Here is a 22,129-nt window from a genome sequence, read left to right on the forward strand (position 1 = left end):
AAATCTCGTTTTGGTATCTGAAAAAATAAAAAAGTTAAAGGGGGCGAGCCATACTTTTGCGACGCAGCCGGTATACTACCCTAAAATATTTGCACTTATTTAAGGCTCATTCTGTATATTTCAATATCCTTTTATTTGAATATGCTAGTTTTTTAAATCTAGCCGTTCTTGAGTTATAAAATAGTACACCTAACCTGACTTCATTTATTTATTTCTTTGAATAAGAAGACTAAGGAAGGAGCATATCAAAAATCTTAGGTACACCGCGATGGGCCTCAAATATGGCCGACTTAAATTCCGGTTTATCAGTGTCGTTCTAATTTTATTTAAAAAATGTAAAACTATGATGTAGGGTAGACGTGGGGTAGACTCAATAATTTGTTGTTTTATTTTACGTTGTGAATAAATGTTGGTAGTTATTAAAATTGTTATAAAAATATATAATTCTAATAAAAATCGATAAGTTATAATAAGTATTTATTAACACAAACATCCGATACGCTACTGAAGCAGGTAAGTCAAATTAACGTATCTAAATTCTTTGACATATAATTTTTGACAAGTAATAAATAAAAGCTAAAATGCAAGAAAAATATCTAATTTAGTTAATTTAAGTGAATTTCATAAATGATCGGTTTACTACACGTATGTATATTATATAGTCACTTACTAGCGAAAAGTTGTTCCATTATTTCACTCAATTTTTGCCGAGATCTACCGCACGCTACACAATCAACTATTTTAGAGTCTTTTTCGATAAATCGCGATAGTGTCACTGTTAATTTAAGTTCTGCCACAATTTCCATCTAGATTTACTACCTTTATACAACTATCAGTAGTAGAATAAATAATAAATAACATAAAATAAGCTCCGTAAAGACTGACAAATCCACAAAATTTCAAATCAAATTCAAATGTGTCAAATGAATCGTCAAACAGAACTGTCAAGGATCCCCACCCTAGAGAGCTTTTATGGTGGCTTTTCCGCCCACCATGCATGAATACATGGATAGCATTATGCTCCTTCCTTAGTCTTCTTATTCAAAGATTTATTTAAATAATTATGACAATAATTTTAAAAGAACATTAGTCTGCGCATGGCGCTTATTTTTTGAAGGAAGCAATCGCAAATATCGATTTTTTTCATGAAAATTATTTATTTTTATCCCTCATTTATAAAATCTGTCTTGATTTATTTATTTTTTAATTAAATTATATATGTCTCATATTTTGACTAAAAATAAACTTAAGAAGCTTTCTTTTCAATTCATAATCCAAGACTATATAAGATTATGTTCTACCCTTCTTCAGCAAGCTGAAACAAAGTAAGACGGATATATTATGATCAGACTAGGGGTTGGTTGAGATTCTATATTTTGTATCGATCCAAAACATGTGCTTTAGTGGGATGTTTACAGTGCACATTTGCCCTAGGGGTTGTTGGCTGCTTATATAATATATACCATGGGGTGAGTCTTATACTGTCGAAATTTATTCTATTGGCTTGTTGTTTTTGGCACAGACTTTTTACGGACGTGGAATTATTCTCTATCTATTTTTGTGTTTTTCTTCTATACAGGGTTGTTCACCACATACGACACGGAGTATTGTAGCTAAATGATTAGATTTTTACAAATTGTAAGTTTTGGGTTCGTTGAAGGACTATTAGAGCAAGATTCAGAGTGTCCCAAATAAATAAAAAATATCAAAGTTGTATTTTTTAAACGGAACACCCTGTATATTATTACATTTTTAGTTTCTACGATTAAAATAAAGGTAAATTTGATTAGGGTTTATCACACTTAAACATTACCGTTTATGAAATATTTTCAATTTTGTGATATTGCAGTCAAAATTTTAAGGCTTCATTTCTCCAAGGGTAACAAAGTTTTTAATACTAAATATTTACTGAAGTCTATTTATTGATCAGATATTTTGTTCCATTAATAAAAATAATACTATCTCATACAGAGTGTCTAAAAATTTATTTTAAATTATTTCTAGCTTTAAACGGTAATAACTTGTTTAATTTAAATGGTTTAATTAAAAAAAAAATTTTTTAGTTTTTAGTTAAAAAACATAATTTCTTGATAATATGGCAACATAGGTATTAGATTAAATTTACAAGAAAGAAAATCGAGAAAAGATCTAGTGGTTCTCAAAATTTTCAAAGTAAAATAACTCCGTTATTTTGGACTTATTTGAAAAACGATTATTATAAAAACTTATTTATAAAAACGATAAAGAGAAAATATGTTTCTTTTATCGAGATCTACCACCCCTTAAAATATTTGCACTTATTTCTGGGACACCCTGTATAATTAAAATTACATTTTTTCAGTAAATTGCACTTTATTATAAAGACTATCTAATGTATAGGTAATATCTTCGTTGTAATAATCTATTAGAAAGTACGTAGTAATTAAATAAGTAATTTAACTTAATTGAAGGAAGGTCATACTGGTCAATAACCAACTCTGACGTATACCTATCAACCCAAACAAAAACAAATTTTGCCACATAACGACTTTGTAGCTGCTTAACCCGCGCCAAAATCAACGAAATCGTCATCATGGGGTCTTCAGTAACCGTCGAAAGTCAGCTTGATGCCCCCCATATGGTGGGGGTACCATTAAATGGTACGACTAGCTTTTAGGTTCATTTTCTACACTCTCTGTTGCGTACCTTGGCTTGGCGGTTCGTCACCGGCCGATAGCACGTATTTTTGTGGTACTTTTATAAAGAAAATCAAAAATCACTTGCGTTTTAACCCAAACTGTGCTTGGATAGTGACTTTTTTCAGTGAAAAGTTTGCGTTTTTTTCCGTTGTTCAATCAGTGTTTCGTTTTGACGTTACAAAAACAATTAAAATTGTTGTTATATTGGTGTTTATGTGGGTGTGTGAAATAACTTTAGTCAGAGGTAATTAACTTTAGGTAGTTTAAATTGCTTGCAGGAATATTTGTTGATAAAAATGAATGATAAGTGAATGATTGTTGAATGATTCACAGGTTTAAATCGCGGTAAGTGCCACACCTGTACGTTGGCGTCTGGTAGAGTAACATGGCAACATCGTCGGCGGTATAGAAAATTACAACAATTTTTCCGTTATCTGTACCAAAAAAATACTAAGTAAAATTGACATGGGAGATTAGAAAATTTCATGCAGATTTATCGTAACATTTTTAGAGTAAAAGTTATAAAGAAGATTTACATCACATAACGGTTTCTTTATTTTGGTCATATTCAAATTTTTAAGAAACTATACCTAGGTACTTTACCTATACAATCTTTGTATTCCTTTAATTTAAAAATAAAAATTAAAGGATATTTCTTTTTCAAATTAGACTAAATTTTCTTCTCTATTTTCATGTTATATTTTGTTCTAATTGGCAGATCTTGATGATTTTTAAGCTATTTGTAGCTGAATTATTTGAGTTTTTAACTTCTTTTTAAATTAAAGATTAGATTCCTTATTTCAATATTATACGAGGCAAAACAAAATGTTGTTAATTTGGCGAAAGTTTAAAACATTCTGTAGAATTATTTAATAAAGTACGAGGTTCAAAAGGTACTTTATCGTCAAGGTGGATCTTTACTCTATAGTTTTACTCTATAGAAAAGGCAGGATTATAATGCTTTTTGATAAAAATGTTGTAAAGTTAAGACAAAAATCCTTGTGTTCTACTAGGACGAGAATACTTAGACAATCATCCGAAAATCTGAGATATCAGGAACAACAAATAATCAACTATCCTTGTACCAGCACAACAAACTTTATTTTTACTATCATAAACCCCTAAAAATACACCCAAACTGATTTACTTCCTGTTATCTTTGCTCTTATCGGCAGTTTAGAGACCGACACTTCCTATCATAAAAATAAATTGGGTGAACCGCTTGCTTCATTTAAGGTCGGCCTACACGTCACGTTTTAGCTGTTATCAGTTGACGTATCAAGTAAAACATTTGACATTGTGTGTAGACGAAATATTTGTGTCAATATTCAGTTTCACAACAAAACTGTCGTTGGGTCAACTTTCGTTTGGCTGAAATCAGTTATTAGAAAAAAAAATTGTCTTTAAAAAGCTACTGTGAACCACGGAAAACACAATTTTTTCTGCGGAAATGCGTAATTTCCAAATTTCGAATAGAATTTCAGAATAAAAGAGTTTTAGAATCATAGAAACTTTAGAATAACTGAAATCTGCTAAAAAAAAATTCATTTTGCGTTTTATTTTTAGTATTTTTCTGAACATATAAACACAAAAATTTTCCTGCGGAAATGCTTGATTTTCATTTTCCATTTTTGTACGCATAAATACATAAAAAATTATCTTTTTATCACTTTTGAACCAAAAAAAAAAATAATTTAAAAGCGTCTAAAATGCTAACCAATCTAATAATATTTTTACAAAATCACAGTTAATTATTAAAATACAAAAACCACAGCTTAACACCCTCCACAAAGAAAAGCTAACCAAAGCAACCCAAATCCTAACCAATCTAATAATATTTTTACAACTAATTTGGAGAACTAATCTCTGTAAAACCGTCTCAGATACTGGCTTTAGTCAAAGCCTTGAGACTGTATGATGAGTTATAATCACAGAGTTATATAAAATTAAAGTTATCCGATATAGTTAAATTACATAAATCTCTAAGCCTGAGATTGTATTACAATGTGCAATTAGCCGTGTTTCCTGCTAAGTGCATTTTTAACAATAGAACTTCCTTTTCTATTACTGCATTGAACTTGCGTCCACGCCTAATATAGTGGAGTTAAGCCCTTATGAGATACAAACCGCAGAACTCATTTACTGTGAACGAATTTTTATAAAACTTTTTGCATTGTATTGTTAATAAGATATATTATAAAGTTTACATATTTAAAAACCACAGCTTAACACCCTCCACAAAGAAAAACTAACCAAAGCAACCCAAATCCTAACCAATCTAATAATATTTTTACAACTAATTTGGAGAACTAATCTCTGTAAAACCGTCTCAGATACTGGCTTTAGTCAAAGCCTTGAGACTGTATGATGAGTTATAATCACAGAGTTATATAAAATTAAAATTATCCGATATAGTTAAATTACATAAATCTCATTTGATTGCATATATTTATATACAGAGTGAGTGTTAAATAAGTGCAGATATTTTCAGGGCTGGTAGATCTCGAGAAAAGAAACATTATATTTTCTCTTTACCGTTTTTCAAATAAGTCCAAAACAACCGAGTTATTTTACTTCAACGAAAAATGACTTTTTGCTTAAATTTTGAGAATCACTGGATCTTTACTGGATTTTCTTTCTTATAAATTTAATCTACTACCTATGTTGCTATATTCCCAAGAAATTATAGTTTTTAACTAAAAAAAATTCAAAAAATTCCAAATTTTATTTTTTTTTCCACGAAAAAAACCTCATAATCGTGTTTATGGGGTCGAAATATACTACCCTTAAAAAAATTTGCACTTATTTAAGACTCCCCCTGTATGTATAGTTGATTTTTATTTATATGACTCATTTTAACATGCTACTTTATTTGTTTACTAACATTATGCGTTAATACAGGTCATAATGTGTTGTTTTACTATATCAGCACGATCTAAAATTATAAACAGATTGTAATGACTTATAGATAAACAAATATTACTCATTAAAAATTAATATCTATACTTTAATAACGAATTTAACTGGAAGTACGATTTTTTAAGAAATTATTTTCTTTATACCATAATTCCTCAGCGAGTGACATAAAAGATGAGAAATGACACAAAATAAATTATGGGGAACTTACACAAAGGCTATACATTATCCCACGTTTCTCTAGGAATATTTTAGATTAGCTATTTTGTGTTTTCGTTCATAAATAAGTAAAGATAAGCTTATACATATAAAAGGAAAATTAAGCTTTTCAACGTTCAAATTTCTAAATTATAGTTTTTTAATTAACGTACCTAAACATAAATATGAAAAATAGTGAAGTTATTGTGGTCTATTAAATATTTTGATTACAATTTTTTATTCGCTAAGTCTTTTTCTTGGCAAAATTTGTCTATTTTACATTATTATTAACAGTATTAGCAATATATAGGGTTGTTCACCACATACGACACGGAGTATTGTAGCCAATAGCTAACCGATTAGATTTTTACAAATTTTAAGTTTTGGGTTCGTTGAAGGACTATTAGAGCTACAATTTAGAAATAATTTTACAAGATACAGAGTGTCCCAAATAAGTAAAAAATGCTATAATTGTATTTTTTTAAATGGAATACCCTGTATATTATTCCATTTTTAAATTGCACGATTGAAATAAAGGTAAATTTTATTAAGGTTTATCACACTTAAACCTTACCGTTTTTGAAATATTTTCAATTTTGTGAAATTGCAGTAAAAATTTTAAGGCTTCATTTCTCCAAGGGTATCAAAGTTTTTAATACTAAATATTTACTGAAATTTATTTATTGTTCAGTTATTGTGTTGCAATAATAAAAATTATACTACCTTATACAGAGTGTCTAAAATTTTATTTTAAATAATTACTAGCTTTAAACGGCAATAACTTGTTTAATTTAAATGGAACGCCCTATATATTTTAGGAGAATCAGATGCATAATTTAATTGTCTATCAAATAGTATTATACCACTTTTTATCTATCCCTTCAAGTTTTCGTAGAAAATGCATTTTCTTATAATTTAGACCTCATTTATCAATATACCCATGGAATATTAACCTTTTAGATTGTTTTTAAAGCAACAAATGTACAAAATGTACAGGATAGTAATATTATCGTTTTTACCAAAACGGTAATATTACTAGCCCATTTTTTCAAAAAGAAAACTATTTAAATCTTTACAAAAGAGTTTACCAATAATTAAATATACCACCATTATTTCCGCCCAAATACTAATTAATTACATACTTAATTATGTTCGTGAATAAATTATTCTAAATAAATGTGGATTTGAATCAGAAATCAATATAATAATAAGTTATAAAAATGAATGTCTCTGTTTCAAAAAATGAAATATCATTTTTAAGGTGTTACTTTTTATCACACTGTCACATAAAAAACTCAGTTTTTTAGTATTTGGAGCAATTATTATTAATCAACGCAAACAGTCAATTAATGTAGTTTGAATACTGGAATCATATTAATTGGTCCTCTTTAACAAATATTTAAACATTTTTTTTTTAATGAAATAAACTAACTATATCGACAATATTAGTATCTGTACTCTTTAAAAATTTGGTACATCTTTAAAAATAGTCTAAAATGTCAGTATTCCATGGGTATATTGATAAATGAATTTAAAATTACAAGAAAATGCATTTTCTACGGAAACTTGAAGCTGTAGGTAAAAAATGGTATAATACAATTTGATAGACAATTAAATTGTGCATCTGATTCTCATAAAATATACAAGGTGTTCCATTTAAATTAAACAAGTTATTGCCGTTTAAAGCTAGTAATTATTTAAAATAAAATTTTAGACACTCTGTATGAGGTAGTATAATTTTTATTATTGCAACACAATAACTGATCAATAAATAAACTTCAGTAAATATTTAGTATTAAAAACTTTGATACCCTTGGAGAAATGAAGCCTTAAAATTTTGACTGCAATTTCACAAAATTGACAATATTTCAAAAACGGCAAGGTTTAAGTGTAATAAACCTTTATCAAATTTACCTTAATTTTAATCGTAGAAACTAAAAATGTAATAATATACAGGGTGTTCCATTTAAAAAAATACAACTTTGATATTTTTTATTTATTTGGGACACTCTGTATCTTGTGAAAATATTTTTAAATTGTAGCTCTAATAGTCCTTCAACGAACCCAAAACTTACAATTTGTAAAAATCTAATCGTTTAGCTACAATACTCCGTGTTGTATGTGGTGAACAACCCTGTATATATATAACATTTTAAAGTTTAATCGAATCGTATTGATAGTAAACCACAAATATGTCGACAAAAATTAAAAGAATTCTATAAAAATCAGCTATTTAACCGCGAAAAATCAAATGAGAGCGTAAAATTGGGTCAAAAAATTGCATTTTTCAAGTTTAACTGCATCTCCGTACTCGATATTCGTTCGTAGAGTGAATGTCAACCTAAATTTTCCAAACCGCGATGTAACTAAGCCTGAGATTGTATTACAATGTGCAATTAGCCGTGTTTCCTGCTAAGTACATTTTTAACAATATAACTTCCTTTTCTATTTACTGCATTGAACTTGCGTCCACGCCTAATATAGTGGAGTGATTTAAGCCCTTATGAGATCATTTACTGTGAACGAATTTTTATAAAACTTTTTGCATTGTATTGTTAATAAGATATATTATAAAGTTTACATATTTAAATTCGTTGCTTTCACTTTAGTATTTCAATAAACACACACACATATACAAATGCATACATACAAGATGGCTCCGCTTTCCGGAAAAGCTCTGTATCAGGATTCCTATTTGAGATTTTCACTCCAAACCTTTTACAAAATATATGTTTAATGGTAGTTCACATTTCAAAAATATTTTTATAGATATACAGGGTGAGTCAAATATATCTTCTTCTTAAAGTGCCTATCCTCTTTGGATGTTGGATATCACATTGATCCATATTACTTTGTTCACTGCCGTTCTGAACAAAGCTGTTGACGTCAATCCGGTCCATGTTCGTAGATTTGAGTGGATGCATCGCAGTATGAGTTGGAGTAGGCGGTATTTCTCGTTCCGCACGATGTGTCCGAAGTATTCTAGTTTTCTTCGTTTGACATTTACCAGAAACTCCAGCTCCTTGGTGATGCGATGTAGTACAGTCTCATTTGACACGCGATGCACCCACGAAATCCTAAGCATGCGCCGATAGCACCACATCTCAAATGCCTCCACATGCTTGCATGATGCGTCGGTAAGGGTCCACGCCTCTGCTCCATATAGAAGGGTTGAGAGCACGTAGCATTTCAAGATTCTGATTCTAGTGCGGACGTTGAGGGACAGGTTGCATAGTATATTTCGCATTTTGTTAAATGTCCCTCTCGCGATTTCGATTCGGTGTTTTATTTCGCGAGAGTGGCCACAGTCTTTAGTCAGGGTGCAGCCCAGGTATGCAACTGTCTCGGCCGCTGGGAGAACGATGTTGTTAGCAGTGAACTGAAAGTTGTTGATGTAGTTCTTGCTAATGATCAACGTTTGAGTCTTCTTGCAGTTCATCTTCATTCCGTATCTGCTGCATGTATTCGCCACACGATATATAAGCCTTTGGAGACCTTCAGCGGTATCGGCCAACAGAACGGTATCATCTGCGTATCTCAAATTGTTTACTATTTCTCCGTTTATTTCCAGCCCATCCTCTGTGCCATCCAGTGCCTCTCTAAATAGATGTTCCGAGTATACATTGAATAGCAGAGGTGACAATATACAGCCCTGTCGCACTCCCCTCCTTACACTAAACTCTTCTGAAGTTTCGTTCTCGATTCGAATCACGGCCATTTGTTGACGATAAAGTTTTGCTATTATCTCTGTATCTCTATCGTCTATTCCTGATTCCTGTAAAATCGAGATGAGTTTGTCATGCTGGACTCTATCAAAGGCCTTTTCGAAGTCTATGAAGGACGCAAAGACATATACATTGACGTCGCGTGCTCGTTGGATTAGGACTTGTATTGAAAACAGAGCCCCCCTGGTGTCCAATCCCTTTCTGAGGCCGAACTGAGTTTCACCTACGTTTTCATCGAGCTTTCTATATATACGTGTTTGGATGATATTAAGGAGGATTTTAGGACGTGGCTCATCAGACTGACTATCCTGTGATCAGAGCATTTGATCGCGTTTGCCTTCTTGGGAAGCGGTATAAATGTTGATAGCAGCCAGTCGTTTGGGATTGGACCACCTGTATAAATATTGTTGAATAGGGTGGTCAGTAGTTGAACTTGTTCCGAGTCCAGCAGTTTAAGAACTTCTCCGTGTATCTGATCCGGTCCGGAAGTCTTGTTGTTTTTCAGACGTTTGATAGCTGCTTCCGCTTCTTCCTGTGTAATGGTGGACCCTATACTGCCAGTTCCTGCAGTTATGTCGTCGCTATTTTCGTTTCCGAAGAGCTCCTCCATGTACTGCCTCCAGTCAAATGTACTGCCTCCAGTCAAATATATATCATTTATTTATTCGAGTTTAGTGAATTTGCTATAAAATTCTGGTTCCAAAAATACCTTAATACCATAGAGTATATTAAATGGTCTTTGAATTATGACCACGTCAATATAGGCGTCCAGGAACCTTCGTATGAGAACTTCGAACCGAGACGATCGATTTATTGTAATTTTATCGCTAAGAAACCGCCGTTTGCCAGCTTTTCAAATTGATAATGAATTGCACTTAAGAACCGTACATATTAACTAACGGACTACAAGAAGAAGATTAAATGAAGCAAATCTTATGTCAAGAAGGCCTGCTTTGGAACCAGAACTTACTAGATGTGCTGACTAGGCCCAAAAAAAAGGCATGGTCTTAATGTCAAAATTACGAAAAATGTTAGTGCCTTCTTTAAAACCGAATATTTCCAACAAAAATAAAGCTAATGAGATGAACCAAAAAACAAACCATCGAAAAAGGATGTATCTAGATGATAAAATAAATTTAAATTTCTTGCTGTTTTAACGTATTTCACAGGATGTTTCAAACTTTCATCAAAAATATCAACATTTTGTTTTCCCTCGTATAATTAACAGATGGGGAGTTTCATTTTTAATTTAGAAAAAGATACTAAGAAGTCAAATAATTTTTTGGTACAACCAGACCAATGCTGAACCTGGTGGTAAGTTCGCAATGAATGCTGTCCAGCACGACAATTAATTATTCATAAATTATTAATGAGCGAATTAATGATACGCCACTGTTTCATGACAAAATTGAACTAAACTAAAACTAATTAACTAAACTAAAACTAGTTTTAGTGAACACTAATCGACATTTGATATTTCGGAAAATCGACATATCATACTTTACGCAAAATTGTAAAATTTCCAGTGATTTTGTGCCTAAATGGTTGACTTTAGCGAAAATTTCCGTATAACCTTTTTTATAGGAAATGTTATTTTCTTTAATTTTACTCTCTTCAAATTTTTGCGAAAAACGTATAGTTTTCGAGATATTTACAAAATACCGATTTTGGGTTTGGTTTGGTTTGGCAAGTCTGGAAATGTGCATTTTATGGAATTTAGGAACAACTTCCGGACTTTTTTCCAAGCAGGCCCCTTTTTTGATCCCCAATGACTGAACTAAAAATCACCGAATGAATATAACTCCTTTTAAGAAATGGATTCTCTCTAAAACTGTCAATACACCCTAATTGCAAGATTTACAACCGCCATAAATCTTCATTTATTGACCGAAGTATCGGTAGCACAACCCCCCACAGTTAAAGCCCTAAGAAAGTGTGCCAAAATTAGCCCTACACCCTTTAAACTGAACGTAGAACAAACAAAAAAAAGGGAAAAATGACTGAAACAAGAACCAACCATATTGAAACGATTTTTCTGAGGTACCGGGTCTAGTAACGAAATATTTACGCACCCTGCTGATACATAATCCAAACAAAGGGCTGAGGAACCCACCTGACTTCCCCTTTATCGCGCCATGACCGCAAAGGGCTCGATTTCTACCTGCCTTCGAGAGGGCTACGAACTTTCGGTGACTCTGGGAAGTCGACCTGTTACGTCAATTTGTGTAAGGGTTCTTCTACCTTGAAGGTTTTTTTGAATTAAAGTTATACAGTATGTCTCCGGCTTGTTTTTAGAAGAGGAAAAACTATTTTATTATAGACATTTTGGGAAAACTGCATTCTTTATAAAAAATTTTGCTTGTTCTAAAATGGTTAATCCCGTTTATACTTTTCCAAATTTCCATACCGTTTTAGAGAAAATTAAAAAAACCATGAAAATATAGTTGATTTTTTTCTTAGTCCTAAAGTTTAAAACGCGTTTCTATGTTAATATAATTTCGATTTCATTCTTTGATAGATGGTTATTATTAATTTTGATTAAGGTCATATTTTTGCTGTTGTTAAAGTATCACATTTTCCAATAATTATTATCATCCTTCCCGTAGCATTGAACTAACAGCAAAAAATATGACGTTAATTAAAATTCTATCAATAGCAATCTATCAACAGAACCTATTAGTCTAAGAGCTAGTAACGTTTTCGAGAAAGTATTTTAAAACGTCTGGCTCTATGATCTATCTTTTACTATGCTCTCTGGAACAGCATGCGGCCCGTCTGGCTGCCGATACCCTTTGCGTTCACTACTGCGCATCGGAAGAAGATCCTATATTTTTTATTAATTTAGTCCTATAAATTCTAGTATTGAAGCGCTGTACGTAAAGTTCTCAAAATGTCAATAATGTCAATAATAAAAAAGTTTTTCCTCTTGAAAATACATTCTGGGGACATACTGTATAGGTATGGGAATTGGTGATTTCTTTAGAATCTTAATAATTAATTAAATGATAATTAATAATTTAAAATTATTATTCAATGTTTTTAACTTGGTTTAAACATTTTTCAATTAATAAAAAAATATATGGTTTCTTTAAAAATAAACAAATTAGTATATTTTTTTCAAGCCTGGTATGCGTATTTATAATTTTTGTTATCGTTTTAGGTACAAGATCGTCTAGAGGACCGTCCCCCAACTCTATCCCCACCAGAAAATTCAAATAGCCAGGAACTGTCCAAAGATATCCACATCAGATGTACAAGGTGTTGGAATAGGGAAGCTCGAGAGTTAGCAGACACCCTAAACAGACCTCACTTTAGGTAAATCATATACCGGGTGTTGCATCGTCGAACGGGACATAGGAAATCCCCTGTAAATTTTAATGGGGTCAATTATTGGCTTCCCTAATTATTTTAGAGAATAATTCTATTTAGGTTTATTGAAGAGCACTAAAACCCACATTCAAAAGAATAACTTTAGATATTTTTGATTAGCTCGTTTACGAGTTATCGCCGATTTCTTTTTAAATATTTCTCCTTTCTTATGGCCCTGTATTTAGTTATGAGCACCAGTCAAGGTAAAAGATAACTGTCAAATGAAGTTGTCATTTCAGAAATTTACCTATTTAGTGCTTTATTATTATTGAAAACTCATTCCTGCATCGGAAATTTTAAAGATGTATTTATAAATACAAATTAATATGTATTAAAGTAAAATAAAGTAATCAATTACAAGGTTAATTATAGTATTATTACAATATTCAATAACTTATTAATTTAGGTAATATTAAATTGTTAGAACTTTAGGATTTAAGAAGATGTTCAAATATTTCTCCATCGACTGCTAGACAATAACCCAGGCGATCATAAAATTCTCTTCTTACATTCGCTAGTTGGTAAACTGAAATTCTATTGCATTCGGCAGAAACAGCATTTTTTAACTCGTCTAGATTTGGGTATTTTTTATCCTTGTATATCCTGTTTCTTAAATGGCCCCAGAGAAAAATCATTTGGCGAAATATCACGAGACCTTGCTGGCTAATTTACTGTATGATTTAGGCCAATAACGTTTCCGTTAAAACTATTGTCTAAATATTCCCGAAAAGCCAGGGTACTATGTGTCGGGCAGCCATCCATTTGGTACCAAACTTCCTGATTTTCCCTAGCGGCATCATGTAAAGCAGGTAAAATATGATTTTCGAGTAGTTCCAAATAATATTCTGCATTTAAATTTCGCGTAAGAAATAATGGCCCGATAATATTGTGTCCGAATATCCCTGCCCAAACATTTACTTTCTGTGGATATTGCGTCCTTGTTTCGACAAACCTGTGTTGGTTTTCTTTGTTCCAATATCGATAATTTTGAACATTGGGTTCATTATTTAAGGTAAACGTGCATTCCTCAGTGAAACATATGTTTTTTAAAAATTCCCTATCCGTGTTTGCTCTTTCCATCATATCAAAACAAAACGCCTGCCGCCGCATTTCGTCCCCATCTCGTAGCTCTTGATGCTTTTCATATTTAAAGGTATATTATTTATGTCGTTTCAAAATTCGAAACGCTGTAGTGTGATCTATTCCTATTTCATCCTCAAGTTTCCTTGTGCTGATCTTTCCATCGTTCTCTTCCACGCACAATAAAACTTCCAAGTCGGTATCATTTCTTGCATCTTCTCTTTGTTCCTGCCTTGCTTCACATCTGCAGTTATTTATTAGGGTATCTTTGGTCTCAAATCTCTGGATATTCCTTGCGATTGTAGATTTTCCAGGTATCGGTCTATTCGGATACAGAGCAGCAAACATGTCCGACACCTTTTGATAACTATTTCCTTGATAATACCATTTAATAATCAATACTTTTTCTTCGGTAGTAATTCATGGCTAATATTTTCGATGTAGGTATGAGTTTTTAATAATAATAATAAAGCACTAAATAGATAAATTTCTGAAATGACAACTTCATTTGACAGTTATCTTCATAGATAAAAGAAAATAATCTTCTATTAAGATAGATATGAAACTTAATAGTAAAATTTTGGGTCAAAGCGCCCCTCCGTGTTCTTAGTAGAGACTACGTTTAACCCAGCGCCTTCGCCTTTTCTGCTGTAAATATTTTTTATGTTAAATAATATAATAATAAAACATAAGAATATATATATTTTACAGTTTATTAAATATAAATTTTGATTACAAGGTAGAAAGTAAATCACAATATTTGATAAAACTTCTAAGTATACCATTTTTACAGTTAATAAATAATAAAACTATTTCTGACTATGATATTTAAAATTTAGATAGATAGAATATTAAAAAACATACCGGTATTTGCAGACGCAAGCCCAAATTCAATAAAAACCAAAATTTTTCCTGCGAAAATCGGGCTTTTTTCACAGAAAAGGTATTTTTTGATTTATCAACAATCATTGTCAAGTTGACAATATACAGGGTGTTTTCTAATTAGTCTAAAAATTGTGGTGTGATTCGTCATGTGTTCTTAAAACAATTTTATATAACCATTGGGTCTAAAGTACTTCCTTTCTGATCTACAGGGTGTTAAAAAATTAAAAAAATCGATATTTTGCTTAACATAAATGGTACACTACTACTTTTTTAAAGAAAATATATTTTTTTCTTGACTGGCCATCCTTTTTCAACAAAATTGATCTTTTGAGTTTTTCTTGTTCATCAAACGGTTGCCGAGAAAAAAATAAATATACTTATTAAGAGCCCGCCTTAAGCCGTTTTTTGACGATTTTTTATTTTAGATTAATTAAGAAACACCCTGTATATGCATATCACAGGCAACCAAATAAACTAGTAACCTCTAAAAATTATTTTTCCTACCACTAGCGACATACCGTGTTTTTAGTGAGTACTAAATTATTTTATCAAAATTTCACCATATAAGTTTCCAGGCAATGGTTATCTTTTACCTTGACTGGTGCTCATAAGTAAATACAGGGCCATAAGAAAGGAGAAATATTTAAAAAGAAATCGGCGATAACTCGTACGCGGGCTAATCAAAAATATCTAAAGTTTATTCTTTTGAATGTGGGTTTTAGTGCTCTTCAGTAAATCTAAATAGAATTATTCTCTAAAATAATTAGGGAAGCCAATAATTGACCCCATTAAAATTTACATGGGATTTCCTATGTCCCGCTCGACGATGCAACACCCGTTATCGGAAACTTTGGCATCATATTCTGCAGATAAAAATAAGGAAAAGAGTTCGTATAAATGTATGTCCTAAAATGCTTAGTTTCGGAGATACAGGGTGTAGAAGTTTCATTTTTGTTTCGATTTTTTCCAAATAATTTCTGAAGTAACGTTAATATTTAAATGAAAGTTGGTGCCTGGGAGTTTTTGGATACAAGAAGTTTGATTTTGATGTCAATATGACTCCTATTTGTAGGTCGCACCACCTACATGTGTTTTAACTGTTTTCAAGAGTAATAACTTTTCGTCCGTACCTGTATAAAACTACTGAGTGAAAAAATATAGAGTTCCGTGATTTTTTTGCGTAATAAATGTCTCTTGATAAAAATTGCGAGTAACCGTTCTCAAGATATTTAGGATGGAAATAGTCAATACATGTCATTATTGGCAAAAAATAAACATGTTGTGTAGATAGTTATTTGAGTGAAATGATAAATTTGGGAACTTTTTATTTTTTTAAATTAATCATATTTTTTTCGAAACTCTTCGAAACGATGAAGATTTTTTATGATTTCAGTCTAATAACTATCCAGTCAACATGTTTAATTTATGTCAATGAATGAGAGGTATTCATAATTTCAATTCCAAATATCTCGAGAAACATTACTCGTGGCGATTTTTAACTTCTACACCCTGTATGTCCGAAAATGATAGTGACAATTGTTTTTATCTGTCATTTTTGGATTACTTCCCCCAAAATCGTCCCTTTTCTAGTTGGAGACACTTTAGTAGATTCTTATTTTTGCCGTAGGGCTTTGTTAGACGCTCACGATAAGGTGGCGGACATCATCAGGAACCCCCAACCAATCAGAAAGACTGAGCCGCCCAAATTATTCCCCAACGGGATGAACAACGACCCTATCAGGATGGTTGGAGTTAGAAAAAAGGCAGGAGAGCCCCTAGGACTCACCGTGAGTATATTTATTGCTATCAACATTTATTTTATTTATATTTGCAGGATATATCTTATAAAATCTCAAATAAATAAATAAATCTATAGAGGAGATCTGAAATATATCATATTATCGAAAAAAAAACGTCGTCACAGTAACCCCTGAGCTGAGGCGACAATTGATCTAATTTTGATTAGAAAATACATTACGTTCTTGACTATCATTCTTTAAATGAAGGACCTCTTTCCTTAGAACATGCAAGCATTTTTGTAACATCCAGTCGCTCAATATTTTGTATTTTGCGATTTAGGCTCGAGTACGGATGTATAATCTGGAACCTCTTCTATATTGAATATATAAGTGCGCTCGAAGGTACCCAACGAAGATATCTTGAATATCTTTTATACATTTCTTACAAAAACCTTCGTGAAATCTTGTTTTATTTAGAATTTATTACAGAAATCTAGCAGAATTCTTACATAATTCTTACAGAAGTTTTACATAAATCTTACAGAAACCTTACAGAAATCTTGTTATATTTAAAATTTATTACACAACTGAAATCTTGCAGAAATCTTACAGAATTCTTACAGAAATTTTACATAAATCTTACAGAAACCTTACAGAAATATTACAGAAATCTTGTTATATATAAAATTTATTACACAACTAAAATCTTACAGAAATCTTGCAGAGATCTTACAAAAAGCTTGTTATATTTACAGTTTATTACACAATTGAAATCTTACCGAAATCTTACAGAATTCTTACAAAAATCTTATAATAAAAATTTTACAGAAATCTTACCTAAAACAGGGTTATTGAGACGCCTGGTGTATAAACTATTGTTGCAGGTCCAAATTGATGACAACGAAAATCTCGTCATAGCCAGAATCCTAGAAGGAGGTATGATCGAAAAACAAGGACTGCTTCACATTGGAGACGTTATCCTGGAAGTCAATGGGAACGAAGTGAAAACTCCCGAAGATCTACAAATAGAAGTGGCCAAAAGTCGAGATTCTGTGACACTGAAAGTGGGAAATACACCAGCCACTGAAACTACCCATGCGAATATTGTATCCAATGGTGTAAACGGTGTGACTAAAAAATTAACAGTAAGTATACTTAGGAATGTTGATAAATATCGATGCTATATCGATATTTTTGGCCATATACATCTTTTAATAACGTATATAGTTTTTTATAGCTATTAGTGAAATATCTACAGGGTCCGGCAATAGTGCGTCGGGCATCTGTAGCTCCTATAAGAAAAAACTTAGGAATTTTGTATAGGGTGGGTCAAATTCGACGCTTTTAAATGGAAACACCTTTTTCTCTAGGAGATAGACGAAAACTAATATCGGTGTCTGGAGCTCAATTTTTATCAAAAACATGATGGTGAAAACCGCAAATCAATATCTGTTACCGTTTCGGAGTTACGAGGTGTTTTTCAAAAATGTGCATTTGAACAAATCGCTGTAACTTTTTTGCTATGGAAAATTTCCATGAAAACATTTCCAAAGCACCTTTTTACATAGAATTTAATGGTTTAAGTATAATTTTTTTAAAATTGATAATTTAAGTGTTATCAACAGAAAAAATGATTTTTTATTTGGGACACCCTCTACATTTTTAATTAACTGAAAAGAATTTAAAATTATCTTTCCAAAAATATAGCACACTTGATATTTTGTTATAATCCCCTTCGAAATACAGAATTTTTAAAAGTTCGCCACTTTTAACTAGTAGGCTTTGGACCCCTTATTGATGATATGCCCTTAATGGAACTCGAAAACATATTTTTCCAGCAAAACGACGCACCGCCTCTGAACGCTGAAGTTATCAGCAAATTTTTGCAGCCAATTTCAAAAATAATTAGATAGCTAACCAAGATCCGAGCCGTTGGCCGTCGAGGCCGCCTGACTTAGTGCCCATGGATCTAATCTTATGGATATATTTGTGGAAGAGTAAGGTTCATTATTCTTCCGTATAATCTAGACAAAAATTAAAAATACTTAGCAGTTATGAGAGGGTATCTTTTACCCCCACTGAGTTAACGAATTCCGCGAGAAATTTTCAAAAACTGCCCCGTCTCTCCATAACAGAAGACGGTCGATATGTCGAACACTTGTAGCAAAATCTCATGTCTTGGTTTGCTATTTATTTTTATTGTTATTTGATATAGTTTAAATGCGTTGATGTTGGTTAAATATATTTTAAATTGTTATAAAATTCTGCATGGATCATAGCAAATATTATTTTTGTTTTAATTGATGCTCACAGCTAGAATTTTTTTGCATTACAGCCGGTGCCGCTCAAAGCCTACTTATTTAAGTAGGCGAATTTTCATATACTCTATATCTCGAAGAGGAATCGAGCAAGATATCAAGTGTGTTATATTTTTGGAAAGGTAATTTTAAATTCTTTTCAATAAATTAAAAATATACAGGGTGTCCCATATAAAAAATCAAATTTTCAATTAGGATGTATTTCAGGAAAATATTTTAACTTCTACCGGGTGGTTCAAAAAAGTGGATCGGAATGATTTTGTTTTAAATGGAAAATCCTGTATGTTATTTGCATTTTTGGGTTCATCCTTAATCAGTTACATGGTCCTAAGATGTTATTAAATTTAATAAAAAAATTAAAAATACAAGAAATATCTTAACTATAGTACTTACTATAGTTGGCCTGTACTTACTTTGCTATAAATATCGTAATCTTAAACCATACAGGGTTTTCAAAATTCTACGCCAAACTTTCTAAAAAATACAAAATAGTTTTTCTTCGGTTTTTTGACACCCTTATAAACATTCGGTTTTCTAATTTGCAGTGTTATATGAGGGCCCTTTTCGAATACAACCCCGAAGAAGACAGTCTGCTGCCCTGTAAGGAAATAGGGCTTCCCTTCGATAGGGGGGACATATTACAGATTGTGGATCAAAGGGACCCCAATTGGTGGCAGGCCAAAAAAGTGGGCGGTGAAAACAGGACCGGACTTATTCCTTCACTGGAATTGGAAGAGAGACGGAAAGCCTATGTCCCCCCAGAGGCGGACTTTGTCCATAAAATTAGTATATGCGGTAATTCCTTTATTTTATTTATACTATACTATAATCAACCGACTAGATATCAAACCATATACGTATAAATAAAATATACTCAGTGTTCCTTGTTAGAAAAAGACAACGATGGAACTGCAACAAAAGATATCGATTGAACTGTGATTGCGCCAAACTCCGATTGATTGTTGTTTTAGTTCTGTTTGGATTACTTTTTGTTTGTGCGTGTAAAAGAGTGATTTTGTTTAGTTTATGTGTAATATCCAATCAGTTGGTTTAGACAGATCGAATATATCGATTTTTGTTAATGTATAATCCAAATTTCAACTTTTAAAATGTCCAATTCATGATTTTACCAATGCTTATTCAAGATCATGTTTTTGTCAGTTTCACACGCTTGTTTTATTTATTATCTCAAAAACTGTTAGAGATAGATATAGGTTAGTATAATAGAAAAATTATGAGATACGAAAGTAGTTTCTAAAAATGTTATAATATACCGGGTGTTAGTTTAAAGAAAGATACTACTTAATACGTTTAATAAGAAAGATACTATCACTTTTCAAACAACGCGGCAACATTGTAACGTTGAAAATATTTTAGATAGATGGAACAGGTGCCTTTATGTAAAAATCCAAATTTTCAAAATAATTATATCACCGGGTCTCCATAAGCATCTAACGTACCATAGGCATCGCCGTGAATCACCCTATACAGGGTTCGGCAATAGTGCGTCCGGCATCTGTAGCTCCTATAATAACAAAGATAGGAATTTTGTTTAAGTACAAACCTAAAGTATATTTTAGGATGTGTTTCAAGAAAATATTTTAACTTCTACAGGGTGGCTCAAAAAAGTGTGACTGGATCGAGATGATTTTTTTTAAATGGAACACCCTGTATATTATTCCATTTTCGGCTTTCTTTTTAATCACTTTACATAATCCTAAGATATTATTAAACACGTTTAGACAGTTTCAAATTTCAAAGATATTAATAAATAAAAAAAGCCTTTTGAAAAAAAAAATTAAAAACACTGGAAATGTCCTAAAATCAAAACTATATTATTTACTGTAGTGGGTCTGTACTTACTTTAAAATAAATATCGTAATCTTATACCATACAGGGTGTCCAAAATTCTATGCCAAACTTTTTAAAATATAAAAGTTTTTCTTTGTTTTTTTTAAATGGAACACCCTGTATATTATTTTTTCGTTAGATGGAGAATTAAAAAATAAACATTTTTTGTATTTAAAGCATTTCAAAATTTTTAGCGGTTTCGCAAATATTCGCGGTTTTATTGCATATGGCTTTTTCAACGGTAAAATGGGAGAGAAAAATCATTGGGTGTCTTTGATAAAAATTTATTGTGGAAAATGCCATGTGAAATGTAAAACCGCGAATATCTGCGAAACCGTTAAACATTTTGAAATACTTTTAATTCTCCATCTAGCAAATAAATAATATATCGGGTGTTCCATTCAAACCTATTTTATATTTTAGAAAGTTTGGCATAGAATTTTGAACACCCTGTATGGTTTAAGATTATGATATTTGTAGCAAAATAGGTACAGACCCACTACAGTAAATACCTAATACAGTTTTGGTTTCAGAACATTTCTTGTATTTTTAATCATAGGCGTGACCAGGCTTTTTAATAAGGGGGGCCAAAGTTAAAGATTGGGAAATTTTTTTTATACGAGCGTGCGCAAAGTAACATTTTCCGTACACAGAATGCTGATTAGGGGGGCCATGGCCCCACGTCCCACCCCGTGGGCACGCCTATGTTTTTAATATTTAAAAAAAAAAGCTGAAAAAAATATTTATTTATTAATATCTTTAAAACCATTAAAGCATATTTTTTAATAATATCTTTTATATAATATCTATTATATAAAGTAATCAAAAGGGAAGCTAAAAATGGAATAATATACAGGGTGTTCCATTTAAAAAACATCATCCCGATCTACTCATACTTTTTTGAGCCACCCTGTAGAAGTTAAAATATTTTCCTAAAATACATCCTAATACATACTTTAGGTTTGTACTTAAACAAAAACTTTTTTATTATATGAGCTACTGATGCCCGACGCACTATTGCCGAACCCTGTGTATAGATTTATTCTATATATTTTTTATTATTCTAGGTGCTAGAATAGCTAGAAAAAAGAAGAAAATTATCTACCAGTCCAAAAGCAACTGTGATTTCGACAAGGCGGAGCTACTTTTGTACGAAGAAGTAACAAAAATGCCCCCGTTTAAACGGAAAACTTTGGTGCTTATAGGAACTCAGGGAGTTGGTAGACGCACTCTGAAGAATAGACTTATAAATAGCGATCCCGAAAAATTTGCAGGAGTTATACCATGTAAGTATTGGGGGAGGGGTAAGTAGGGCCGTTCCTGGCGAGCGTGCAGTGCGTGCACGCACGTAGGCGCATCATTTAGGGGGC

General features: G+C 31.8%; 1 protein-coding gene across 4 annotated transcripts in view; it reads left to right on the forward strand.

Moving 5' to 3' along the window:
- Nucleotides 1-22,129, forward strand: part of LOC115876490 (MAGUK p55 subfamily member 6) — a 46,874-nt gene that overhangs the window by 19,478 nt on the left and 5,267 nt on the right. For 3 of the 4 annotated variants that reach the window (XM_030892285.1, XM_030892286.1, XM_030892287.1), the window contains exons 3-7: nucleotides 12,678-12,832; nucleotides 16,479-16,638; nucleotides 17,475-17,735; nucleotides 19,454-19,703; nucleotides 21,827-22,045. In XM_030892285.1, coding sequence (XP_030748145.1) covers nucleotides 12,678-12,832; nucleotides 16,479-16,638; nucleotides 17,475-17,735; nucleotides 19,454-19,703; nucleotides 21,827-22,045 — 1,045 coding nt within the window. Of the gene's footprint in view, nucleotides 1-2,536; nucleotides 2,640-12,677; nucleotides 12,833-16,478; nucleotides 16,639-17,474; nucleotides 17,736-19,453; nucleotides 19,704-21,826; nucleotides 22,046-22,129 lie in introns of those variants that run through there. The other variant, XM_030892288.1, reaches the window with a different exon arrangement.

This window comes from Sitophilus oryzae, unplaced genomic scaffold (genome assembly GCF_002938485.1).
Source record: "Sitophilus oryzae breed Bouriz unplaced genomic scaffold, Soryzae_2.0 scaffold_1436_pilon_pilon, whole genome shotgun sequence".
Taxonomy (NCBI): domain Eukaryota; kingdom Metazoa; phylum Arthropoda; class Insecta; order Coleoptera; family Curculionidae; genus Sitophilus; species Sitophilus oryzae.